At 28.5% G+C, this 13,157-nt stretch overlaps 1 protein-coding gene across 1 annotated transcript; it reads right to left on the reverse strand.

Moving 5' to 3' along the window:
- Positions 1-8,972: 8,972 nt before the first annotated feature.
- Positions 8,973-9,782, reverse strand: LOC146901602 (uncharacterized). The gene is made up of 2 exons (XM_085732279.1): positions 9,652-9,782; positions 8,973-9,552 (listed from the first exon to the last, which is right to left on the reverse strand). Exon 2 carries the CDS (start codon positions 9,545-9,547, stop codon positions 9,125-9,127), a length of 423 nt encoding a protein of 140 aa, XP_085588405.1. The 5' UTR covers positions 9,548-9,552; positions 9,652-9,782; the 3' UTR covers positions 8,973-9,124.
- Between the last annotated feature and the right edge of the window lie 3,375 nt (positions 9,783-13,157).

Here is a 13,157-nt window from a genome sequence, read left to right on the forward strand (position 1 = left end):
TGTGCCATAAAGTATTTTACATTTTTACCTGACATTGACCACAAATTTCATGTATATGGGACAGGACACGCATTAATTACGTCTGCAATGGAAAAACATTACTTTAAAGTTTAAGCATATTGTAGGCAGGGACGGACCCACGTTGCCACTAGTGTAGGCCTGGGCCCTCACTATATTTGTGTTTGTAGGCACCCTATGTTGGATTAATTATTTAATTAATCAATTATGGATTGACAATAATCAATTATTATAAGTCGGTGTCATAATATAAATTATGGTCTATTGTGTTAAGCACTAATTATATGATGAATTTGAGTGATTGGGCTTTTGTAACTAAATGGACCGTGATGGGTTAGACCATTTAGATAAGCCCAATGAGAGGTCCCTGCCCTCAACCGTTTAGCTATTTAAACGTCATCCCATTAGACGGTTAATTATTCTGAATATTGGTGAAAACCTAGAGCTAGACGGAATGAGGGTAGTTACCCCTCTCATAGTTGTCGGCGTTGTCTACGGTTATCCTCATCAACCTAATTAAAAGGTACACAATTTCTTGTTCCTTCTTTTGTTACTGATGATATGTTATAATTTGTATCTATTGATCCATGGCTAAACACTAAAACTTTCATCAATTGGTATCAGAGCCAATGGATACATGTTATGGCTATCGTTAAATATCGAATCCTAATTGGTTTTGGCTGTTGTGATTTATATGAATTCTATTATATCACCACTTTTGTTTTATTCTCTGTTTGCCAAAACTAATGTATGATATATTGTACTTATGCACGGTGGGTATTTGTCAACATGTCGAATTCTCTGTTTTTCCCCATAAAGAGTTTTGGAATTTTTTGCGAATCCTCATTGTCGATTGATTTGCATGGTTATTTCATAAAGCTTGCGCATCAATTTTTTTTCTTTCCAGAAACCCTATTCTTTATTCGACGTGTAAATTCGTTGAAATGGATCAACGATTCTAAAATTTATAAAAGGTTTTTCCTCGTAAACTGTTTGATAATGGTGGTGCCTAAATATTAAATCAAATCGATGGTTATTCTATGAGAAATCAGTCCCAATTTCAGATTTTAGGATGAAACCTAATTTCTTAGATCTGTCATTTAAGTCGATAATTCTCAAAATTAATACATGAGTTCTTTTCTTCTCTCAATATCGATAAGATCCGTACCAAAATCGCTGTGTTCCACCGTGTAAATCGTCAGAAATATTCGGGTCTCCCGCGGGTCGATCTCGACCCGTTTCAGTTATCCGGGCGAAGAAGAAGCTCTTAGGCGCGTGTTACACACGCGCGCGTATTAAAAAAAAAAATGATGAGAACTCTCAGGCGCGTGGGGGCGCGTGCTAACCCTTTAAAATTCCAATTTTTATTTTATTTTAACCAGATAAATAATATTTACCATTCTAAAATTTTGGTAAATATTTTTTGGAATTGTTGACATATACATATTTATTCTAATTTTATTTGGGGATAAATAAATTATATTTTAAAGTATCATATTCTTAGTTTTTGTGTGAAGATTTCTTACTCGTTTATGACACTTCGAGAAAATACTCATTGAGAAATTTTTCATCCCCAAACTAACTAGTAAATATTATATTATTTTGGGATATAAATATAATTTATCTTGTACCCAAAATATTCGGAAGATTTGATTTATTTTATAGCCTTAAAATTTGGGATTTAAATTACTTTTGAAATCTCTAAATATTTGATGCAAATTGATATGAGTATCATATACACTTTTAAATCATGCATTCTTTAGATTTGAGTCTAAAATATAACACTTATGTAAATTATTCTTTTAAAGTGTTAGTATTGTGAAGAATCTTTAGACTCAGTCTTATATTCTTGTCTCAAATATCTTGTATAAACTAATATATTTTTGAGAATTGTTGATATTGTATTTTTTGATGCATGAATTTCAAAATTTTGTCAAATCTTGTAAGGATTAGATATCAATTAAATTGAGAATAATTTATTTCAAATCATGTATTCTCAATATTTGAGCTTAAACTATTGTGAATTTTTAGAAGGTTCAATTTTATTAATTCTAATGCCAAATATATTGAATTTAATATATTCTTTAATTCATATTGTCTTAGCATAAAAATCCAAAGTTCACTAATTGATCATTCTTTTGGCGACATATTTGAACTTAGACACTTGTGCCTGATTCTTGTCACAAATTGATTTAAAGGGTCTTGATAATATTTTGTTTTCAAAAGGAGTATAGTAAGTTGTATATTATATATGTCATTTATATTAATTGAATCTAAAATTGACATATTTCTCTTTAATATACATTATGTTTTCTGCTATACTCTCTAATCTAGACCCTTAATTTATTACTCTAAATTTTGTGACAAACACCATTAACTATCTAATTATGTGTCTTGTCGCAATTAAATATTTGGATCACAATTATGTTGAACTATGAATGAGGCGTGGTTGCATTTTTTTTTATGCTAAAATTCTAATGATGAATTAAAATTTGTAAGTCTATTTGTTGTTTATCTGTTAACTATTATCATAACAACTTGTTAAGAATTGAGGCAATTTTGAAAATATGTATCATCCTTATATCTGAAGTCTTATAGAAATCATATTGATTTATAATTAGAGTCTCACGTATGTTTATTTACAATTGCTTATTCTCCATTGATGAATATTTTGAGATGACTATATTATAAGATGTTCTCGTTAAGTCATCAACATTCATTGACTCTAAGTATAAGGATGAATGTCACACTCTCCGAGGTATGTTGTGATTTAATTATTTTATCCTCTTGTGACTTATTGCTTATTATTGCATATATGAAGAAACTTAGTCTTTCTTCTCTTTTGTTGAGCAATTATGATATCCTATATAGAAGTGAAATCCTTTTCCAGAATATTCTAAACAGAACTCTGTTGTTATATACTATTTTCTTACTATAATGCTCCATTTTGTATTTATGTTCTTTCTAATTTATAGTGGGAGTATTGAAAATTTTATTCTAAGAGTTCTATTCTGGATAAATTAGAAAACTATTTGACACACTTCTATTCCAAATGACAATTTTTGTTATTATACTACTTCATATAAAAGAAATTCTAAAGTCATATTTATGATGTGCTAATTTAAAATTTTGTTAAGCACATTTTTCTATCGTTTGAATATGACCGAAGTTGAGTAAATTAAGTACAATTGTTTATGCATGATATTATTATATCATATTCTCTTAAGCATAAAAATTATTTATTTGTATAATTGTAATCTCACCTATCGTGGGTACAATTATGCGAATTTTGTTAAATAGATTAGCATTATATTGGTAACAGTCATACCCTATCGGTGTGTTGTTATTAATATAATTGTTATTATTCAATGTACCTAAAATGTTTATACTTATGTCAATTATAATTAAAATACTCTATCAATGTTTAAATTTTGTAAGACATAAGAATGGTACATTGTGATGATATAGTTCTTACTTATTATCGTTAAGATCCTTGAATGAGATTAATATAAGTAAGTTACTTTGTTAAAAGACATGTAGAAAATTGTATAAATTTTGCAATCCAATATTATTACATTTTGAATTAAATTTCTATCTAAATGTGATTTTTTATATATATAAATATTTTGGATTGCTACTATCCCTTTGTTATGTGAGTGACGGACATACCCTATCGGTGTGACGTTACTTAACATATCATTTTGTGATAGAGAAATAGTTGAATATTTTATTTAAAATATCTTTCAAACTTTTTAATTCAACTATCATTGTCTATTCTCTATCAAGTGGGAGAATCATTGCTATGTATTGTGTAACGTGATGGACATACCCTATCGGTATGACATTACTTAACATAATCATTCTTTTGTGGGTAAGATAGTTTAACTATCATTCTTCAACAAGTGAGAAAAATTCTACATGTCAACTAACTATATCTCATAAACAAATATATTTATTTGTTTTTCATATTTTAGATATGAAATTTTTTGTAGAGACTTATATTGAGGATATTAGTTATGCTATTGCTATTCTTTAATACTTATGGAAGCTTATGACTATTTTCTCTTATATCCTCAATAATAATAAAATATAAGTCTTGTGTATTTCCGCTGCTTGTAACCTAATTGTTTCTCAAATTTGTGTAAGTATAATTATAACATTTGAGTTTTGAGTGAGTTATTAAAATTGTGAATAGAGTCTCATATCCTATTTTATAATAATATAGACTTATCTCACTCATATGATGATAAACCTTTTATATAATCATCATATTTTGTCGTATAGAGGTTACTATATTTATAAAATTCTTTGGAATTTTAATTGTGAAAAAAGGAGTTTTTATGTTATAAATTTCTTAAATGAAAATTTACATTCTCCTTAATTCTAAATGCAGAATATGTGGTTAACTACGAAACCCAATTCTTGATAATATCTGCCATTGATAAAATATGTATTTATGGGGTTTCATATTATCTTTGAGTTACCACTTGTGTTAATAATTCTGTTATGCTCATGTGCAAAATATGTGGTTGAGTTCATGAAACTCTATTGGCTGAAATTATATAACCACTTATGTTGATAATCTTGCACTAGTAATTGAGTATCCCACTGTTGAATATTACATTATTATTATAATATTTTGTATCAGTGATCACTAATGAGAATCCCACTTACTCTTGTTTATATATATGTGGGATCAGTGGGAGTGTGTACACAATATTGTATATTATGAGCTCAAATGAGAAATCTCACTCTTGTTTATATATATATATGTGAGATCAAGAGAAATGTGTACACAATATTATTGTTGTTATCGCCATACTCTTGTGCATACTATAAAATATGGCATAGCTTAAGAGACTTTAAACTTTAGTCTCATTCTATTATATTGAGATATATGTTAAAATTCTATCAATCTCAATGAGCATCATAATTGGATGCTTAAGTCAATTTTGTTGGAATATGCACAATAACCTCGTAGCATGCAAATATATATTGTGCTTCTGTTTTACCAACATTCCACATTTTATGAGGTCATAAATAGTAAGTACAATGTATAATATCAATACTCCTATCGAGTATGATATTGTGTTGTTGTGGTACTTATAATTTGAGATAATCATACATGTTCTTTTGTTATTGACATTCTAGTGGCCACATTATCCACATTTTTTTCTTTAAACTAATTGTCTATGTTAATCCAATTTGGGGATTATTGAATTTCCTATTTTGCTTTTATGGATTTTCATAGTCACGTTTTTTATAAAAACTTGGATTAATTGAATCTCGTAGAACATTTATTGATTTTGACTATATGTAATTACACTCTTAATAGGCTATCCCTATAAGTAATTACTATTCGTGTACCTATGTGGATATATGACTTTTGTAATATTGAAAACTCATTGGCAGAACCACTAACCACAGACTTATATATATATGAGTATTGTAACTCATAATGATTTGATTAAGTCTATGTTATTTTGGGTTAGTGGGAGTTTGTTACAGCATTTTTAAAATGCTTGGGCTATTCTTTAGTGACATATTCTTTTTAATTCAAACGTGTCACTATAGATTCATCATTTGTTAGAAAAGTGAGTCTTTGATCTGTATGATTTGTTTTCCCTATCGGATTCAATTTCTGCAGCATTAAAGCTTACTTCTCTTTTGAATGATTAGTGCTTTGACCATACATGTAATTTTAAATTTTAAATTCTTTATGACAAGTGAATTTTTTATTCTTTCAATAATTGAGTATTGTCATCCAAGTGGGAGATTGTTGGATTAATTATTTAATTAATCAATTATGGATTGACAATAATCAATTATTATAAGTCGGTGTCATAATATAAATTATGGTCTATTGTGTTAAGCACTAATTATATGATGAATTTGAGTGATTGGGCTTTTGTAACTAAATGGACCGTGATGGGTTGGACCATTTAGATAAGCCCAATGAGAGGTCCCTGCCCTCAACCGTTTAGCTATTTAAACGTCATCCCATTAGACGGTTAATTATTCTGAATATTGGTGAAAACCTAGAGCTAGACGGAATGAGGGTAGTTACCCCTCTCATAGTTGTCGGCGTTGTCTACGGTTATCCTCATCAACCTAATTAAAAGGTACACAATTTCTTGTTCCTTCTTTTGTTACTGATGATATGTTATAATTTGTATCTATTGATCCATGGCTAAACACTAAAACTTTCATCACCCTATACATGTAACTTCTTCACTAGCTAGCACAGTTCTATAACATTACGAGTGTAATATTACATGCGGAAGAACTAGTATACCAGCACATGCGACGAGTTCACGAAGAATTGAAAACATTCTAAATATATAATAATATAATAAGGGTTAAATATATTTTTGGTCCCTATAAATATGTGAACTTTTTGTTTTAGTCCCTCTAAAATTTTCCTTCAACTTTTAGTCCCTATAAAATTTTCAATCTTCACTTTTGGTCTCTCTTTTAAAGTAAACTCATATATAGAATTCATATTATTTAATAAAATTTTCCAAAAAAATTCAAAATATTATAAGAATCACTCCAAAAAAAATTCATAATTTTTTAACAAAACATGAATTTAATATGAATTTTTATATTTTTTACGGTTAAAAATTTATATTTAATTTTTCTTTTGTTAAAAAATTCTAATTTTTTTTAGGAATTTTTTTTAGAATATTTTACACATTTCTGCACAATTTCATTAAAAAATACAAAAATTAAATTAAAAATAAGGACCAAAAATAGTGATTGAAAATTTTATAGGGACTAAATGTTGAAGGAAAATTTTAGAGGGACTAAAACGAAAAGTTGACATATTTATAGGGACCAAAAACATATTTAACCCATATAATAATGTATGCCCAATCAAAAAACATATAATAATATATGTACGCCGTTTTAAAGTAATTTCCCCTTCTATTTCTTGTTTTTGTTTTGTTTTCCTTTAGGAAAAAGCATACCGTAAATAATAATAATATGTGTTTTAAAGATTGTTTTTCTTCGGTGTTTACCCCCGGTTCCTTGAAGAATAAGACATTGATAATCTAGAGTTGAGGCTAAAGTTAAGTAAAATTTAGCCAAAATTTATTTTTTATTAAAAATGAATTTGGGTTAACAAATATAGAAGTTATAGTTAATATATTATTTGAAACACTTATTTTTTTTTCATAACTTTTAGTAGAAAAAAAAATAGTATTTCATATATTGACATGGCCCTCACTATACAAAATTTCTGGGTCCGTCCCTGATTGTAGGCTTGTAGCCAACAGTATTACTACTTAGTGCCCAATCCCAATTTTTCAGAAATTGCTGCGCGGATTAATGACGCAAAGGAAAGAATGTTATCCTCATTCCTTATTTATTTATTTTTTTTTTATTTTCATTGTTGGTTTTTTTCCTTCATGCTAGCTAATTGATTCTCAAGATCATTGTTTAGGAAATCTATAAAGAAATATTATCTTAAAAATATAAGTCAAATTATTTGACAAATCAATAAATATAGGGGTTTGATAACAAGTGTCCTAAAGACATTATTTAAGGAATAAACAAGTATTATTTTTGAATTGTTAGCATTTTCCATAAATATATCATTTTATATTCAACAATTTCCTCTTTTAATATTTTAAAGAATGTTTTAAGGATATTTGTTAACATTTTTTTTACTCAAAACTATATCATTGTAGAGAGAGAGACCCACATAAATTTTGTATCTCTTCTTTCTTGCGTGTACCAAACAAGAGAAATGAATGATAGTTTCTCCGCTCTTTCTCTTTCTAATATTCTCTATTAACAAACTAACCTCTCAAAATTTGCTTTTAATACAATAGTTATATAAAGATGATTGAATTTAGTGTTTATTTTGATTTTGTGTAGTTAAGATTAGTGACCAAATTTTAACTATAATAGTGTGTTTGTTTCAAGTTATCTTTGTGGATTTCTGAGAATATAGAAATATGTATTTTCTTAAAAGTTTATTAAATTTTATTCTTGGATATAAATTATTCTAAGGAATAAAAAAATATTAAAAAAAGCGTGGGAATAAAGTTTGCATGAAAATGAGAATACGTTCATGTATAACTATCTCTATTAACCGTTCACGAAAATATTATAATATTAACCAAAAAAATTTATAAAAAAACTATCATGGAATAAAACTCTCTCATTCTTATATTCCGTAGAAAGTTATTCCTAAGATAAACTAGGAAACTTTAAACAAACACTGGTAAGGGGTATTAGTTTGATTATTTTGATTTTGATCTTATGATTTAATTTGATTATGTACTCCCTCCGTGACAAAATATAAACAAGAGTGAGTAAAAAAATTGATGTATCTAGTCCAAATTTTATATCAAAAACATCAATTTTCTTTGACTCAAATTTGCTTATATTTTGATATTGAAGAAGTAAATTACACATCAAATTTAACTAAAGACCATTTTGAGTTTTTTGTTTCTTCTTATAATTAAGGCTCTTTTTGAATTTTCAATGGTATTAACTTTATTTTATTAACATACCACTAATTAATTTACATTTTTTCTGCAATCTGTAATAAATAATATAATACAAACATTAAGTAATTCTCACTCTTAAATGATAAAAACTTGTAAAAAGAGTGTGAAAGGAAAGAAAAGGAATAGAAAGTGTAATAATCTTTTGATTGTTTGGTATGAGAGAAAGATGTCAAAAAATGAAGAAAAGGAAGGTAAAAAATTTAGCTTCTTTTGTTGTTTCAGTGGACAATGTTGGGTCAAGAATGGACGACAATTGCGTGTATGTAAACCATGCTCTTTAATATTTGTTGTATTGCATGAAACGCATATTGAAGGAGTTGATTGAGAGTCCTTTCCAGGTGATGTCAATGTGTTAAACTTTAATGCTTTTTTGTAGCTAAGTTAATTTTCATCCCATACCTCAATCTCAAATTGTTATTAAGTGCTAGTAAATTACCAAAACAAGATTTATATGAATTTACAATAGCATAAAAGCAATTAGTCATAACAATGTACAAAAGAATAATGAATGAAACCCCTCAGCCACTGGCAAAAACCAGAAAGCATATAAACACATCACATATATACATCATCATCATCGTCATTCACTCCATCATAATTCTGAACTCTTCAAAACTAAGCACACCATCTCCATCCAAATCAAATCTTTTAATCATCAACTTGCATTCTTCAATCGACTTAGAATCTCCCAACTTTTTCAACATCCTCTTCAAACTCTTTGGTGTTATGAATCCACATCCTTCATTATCATACATTTCAAAAGCTTCTCTCAAATCCTTCAATTTTTCTTCCTCTCCCCCTGATTCCATAAGCGTTATTAAATCCTCCAAACTCAATAACCCGTCACCATCAGAATCCAATGCCTCAATAGCAATTTCAACTTCTTTCAATTGAAACTCTCCGCCAATCTTCGCCATTTGACTCCTTAACTCTTTAGGCGAAATTTTTCCGTCTCCATCTTCATCAAAGTAACTAAGAACACGCTCAAATTCCATTTCCCTCCTCATGTTAACTATGTAGTATTGTTCAAAACAAAAACAAAAAACTAAATTTGGAAGTTACTACAAAATATAACAGCAACAAATTAAGTAATATACTATTAGAGTCTTACAAATTGTTTCAAAAAATATACTCTAAGAAACTAAGCAGTATAGTAGGATGTAGGAATATGATTTAATTATGAATATAGGGGTGGTTATGGACAAAGTAGATAAAATGTTTGTGTTGGCAATATTGGATGAAGCAATGGGTTGTAGTTTATGGAGTATTTATAGTGTATGATATATGAAGGCGTGTTAATACTATTATCTGGAAGCTTAATTAAAGCAAGTTGGTACGAGTGTTCGAGGAAGAGAAAAAAATGGCATAAGCGTCACGGCATATGCAGTTAGAGAGAGAGAGAGAGAGATATGAAGTTGAAGAAATAAAAGAGAGAGAAAATGGATAACGCGGGCCAGGAGTAGGACTTTCTCAAATGGCCTAGAAAAAAATAACTTATAATAACGGTCAATTGGTCGTGACTTAGTTAGGACATTTTCTTTTATTATTTTTTAATCGTGTTGTATAGTTGGCGGAGCCGCCCAATATGTATCAAAACGTGTCGGGTGCCACCGCAATCACACGGTGGATACAGACACTTCCATACCTTGTCAACATTTATTGTTTATTTGTCCGTCTACAGACGGTGGGTCGTGTATTTTCTTGGCATGTTTATAGCTATGAAGCCCGGATACTCCAAAATGGTGTCGTACCCGTGTCGGATACGTATCGGATACCGATACTCCGCGAATACTTCGGATACCGTATCCCAGAAGTATCGGAATTAATTATTTTAATTTAAAATATATATTTTATCGGATACTTCTAAGATACTCGACGGATACACACAGATACTTATAAGATACTTCACAGAGACGTATCCAAAAAAAAATGAAGTGTATAAAAATGAGATTGTGTTGTGAAAATTTAAGATATGAATCACTATAATTATTTTTCGATTAACAAATTAAATATTATGATTTTGGTGGATGAAAGTAACGAGAGATGGGAGATTTAATCAATCAACATTAAACAAACTTTGTTTTGAGTTCTTTTATTGATACATTTGTTGATATTGTTTTGAGTTCTTTTATTGATACATTTGTTGATATCCTAACATATGAATGAAAATAGAATATGATTTATACAAAAACTTTACATTTTTTTTTTGAAGAAGAACTTTACATTTTTTATTTTGATCATATGTATTTTATTTGTTTTGTACATTGTGACTTTTATGATTATATAGTATGAGTAATCAATGTTTTTTTTAAGTATTTTACACTCATATAAATTTTAATATAAATATTTTGTTAACGTATCTTAGCCGTATCGTATCCTAAATTTTAAAAATTTTGCGTATTCGCGTACCCGTATCGTATCGTACTCTTATCGCACTACGTATCCGGGCTTCATACGTTTATAGTGAGAAAATATCAAATACGATATGTGATGGACTAGTTTCAATTTTTTTTGATTAAATTAAATAGCCATGTGTGTTTGTTCCATGAGGTATTTTACATTTTTATCCAACGTTGACACCAAATTCCGTAAATATAGAACAATACACACATGTATGCAATGGGAAAGCATTATTCTGAACTACATTAACCCGGTCGTGTTTTACAGAATTTTGCAACCAAACACTATATCATTGTTTTTTTTTTTTAAATGTTATTTCTCTAGAAAAATAGCATTAAGAATTTTTCAAGACACTGTTGACAAGTTTTAATTGCATGATTTATTTGTTCACTTCCTATTTTTCAGCCACACCTTCTTGAATTGTGGCAAATAGTGCATTGTGATTGGCTGCTCTTTATTCTTGAAAATTTTTTGATGTTTTTTTTTCTATAGATATAGCATTGCTCTTTTTTTTTACTCAAAACCATCTCTTTGTTGAACTCTTTGCAGCTTTCACACTCTTGATCAAATGTTTGTCTGAATTTTAATGTGTCTAAGATCGATACATATAATTACATTAAATTATATCATTTTTTTAAACTATTGCAAATATCGATGTGTTAGTGACTGTGTCGTCTTCGCGTTGGTGCTTCATAGGTTGAACTTATATTGGCTTTCTACACAACTCTAGAGAGAGAGGGGCAAAGGCCCGACATCAATTTTGTCTATCGATCTTCTCTCCGGTTGTCTTGCAATACCAATTTAGGGTACCAAATAGAGAAATTAATGATAGTTTCTCCGTTGGTTCTCTCTTAGGTGTGCTTGATTTGTTAAAAAATAAATGACAAGACATGACAACTTCACTTGTACGGTATTTGATTATAAAACAGTTTCAAGGATATGACAAATTATTGGTGTGCAAGGGACAAGACAAAAACTGAAATTCTTGTTCATCACTAAACCAGAACACTATTTTTTGTCTCAAGCACAAATTATCTAAAATATCAAAATAGTTTTTTGTCCCCAAAATATCTTATAAGACAAAAAAATTGTTCAATAACATAAAAATTTGTTTTGTGTTGTTATGCAAGGTTCTTATTTTTTTAACTTATCAAATGCACCCTTAGTATTCTCTAATTCTCATGTAGGGAAAATAGTTCTTGCTCTTCCCCTATCTTTCTTGGCCCTTAAAGTTTCTCCCTACCTTTCTCTCCAAACTCCCAAACAAAACTTTAATATTTTAGGTGGACCTGGAGCATTAACTCGTTGTTGCTTTCCGGCTCTCTCGGGACACTCAAGACCAGGGACGGACCCAGAAATTTTGTATAGTGAGGGCCATGTCAATATATGAAATACTATTTTTTTTTCTACTAAAAGTTATGAAAAAAAAATAAGTGTTTCAAATAATATATTAACTATAACTTCTATATTTGTTAACCCAAATTCATTTTTAATAAAAAATAAATTTTGGCTAAATTTTACTTAACTTTAGCCTCAACTCTAGATTATCAATGTCTTATTCTTCAAGGAACCGGGGGTAAACACCGAAGACAAACAATCTTTAAAACACATATTATTATTATTTACGGTATGCTTTTTCCTAAAGGAAAACAAAACAAAAACAAGAAATAGAAGGGGAAATTACTTTAAAACGGCGTACATATATTATTATATGTTTTTTGATTGGGCATACATTATTATATGGGTTAAATATGTTTTTGGTCCCTATAAATATGTCAACTTTTCGTTTTAGTCCCTCTAAAATTTTCCTTCAACATTTAGTCCCTATAAAATTTTCAATCACTATTTTTGGTCCTTATTTTTAATTTAATTTTTGTATTTTTTAATGAAATTGTGCAGAAATGTGTAAAATATTCTAAAAAAAATTCCTAAAAAAAATTAGAATTTTTTAACAAAAGAAAAATTAAATATAAATTTTTAACCGTAAAAAATATAAAAATTCATATTAAATTCATGTTTTGTTAAAAAATTATGAATTTTTTTTGGAGTGATTCTTATAATATTTTGAATTTTTTTGGAAAATTTTATTAAATAATATGAATTCTATATATGAGTTTACTTTAAAAGAGAGACCAAAAGTGAAGATTGAAAATTTTATAGGGACTAAAAGTTGAAGGAAAATTTTAGAGGGACTAAAACAAAAAGTTCACATATTTA

This window comes from Medicago sativa, chromosome 8 (assembly GCF_051527215.1).
Source record: "Medicago sativa cultivar Bolivia chromosome 8, Bolivia_mono, whole genome shotgun sequence".
Taxonomy (NCBI): Eukaryota; Viridiplantae; Streptophyta; class Magnoliopsida; order Fabales; family Fabaceae; genus Medicago; species Medicago sativa.

What these genes read in the sequence shown, in the direction of transcription:
- LOC146901602 (XM_085732279.1), bottom strand. Translation starts at nt 9,547, where the DNA reads ATGAGGAGGGAAATGGAATTTGAGCGTGTTCTTAGTTACTTTGATGAA.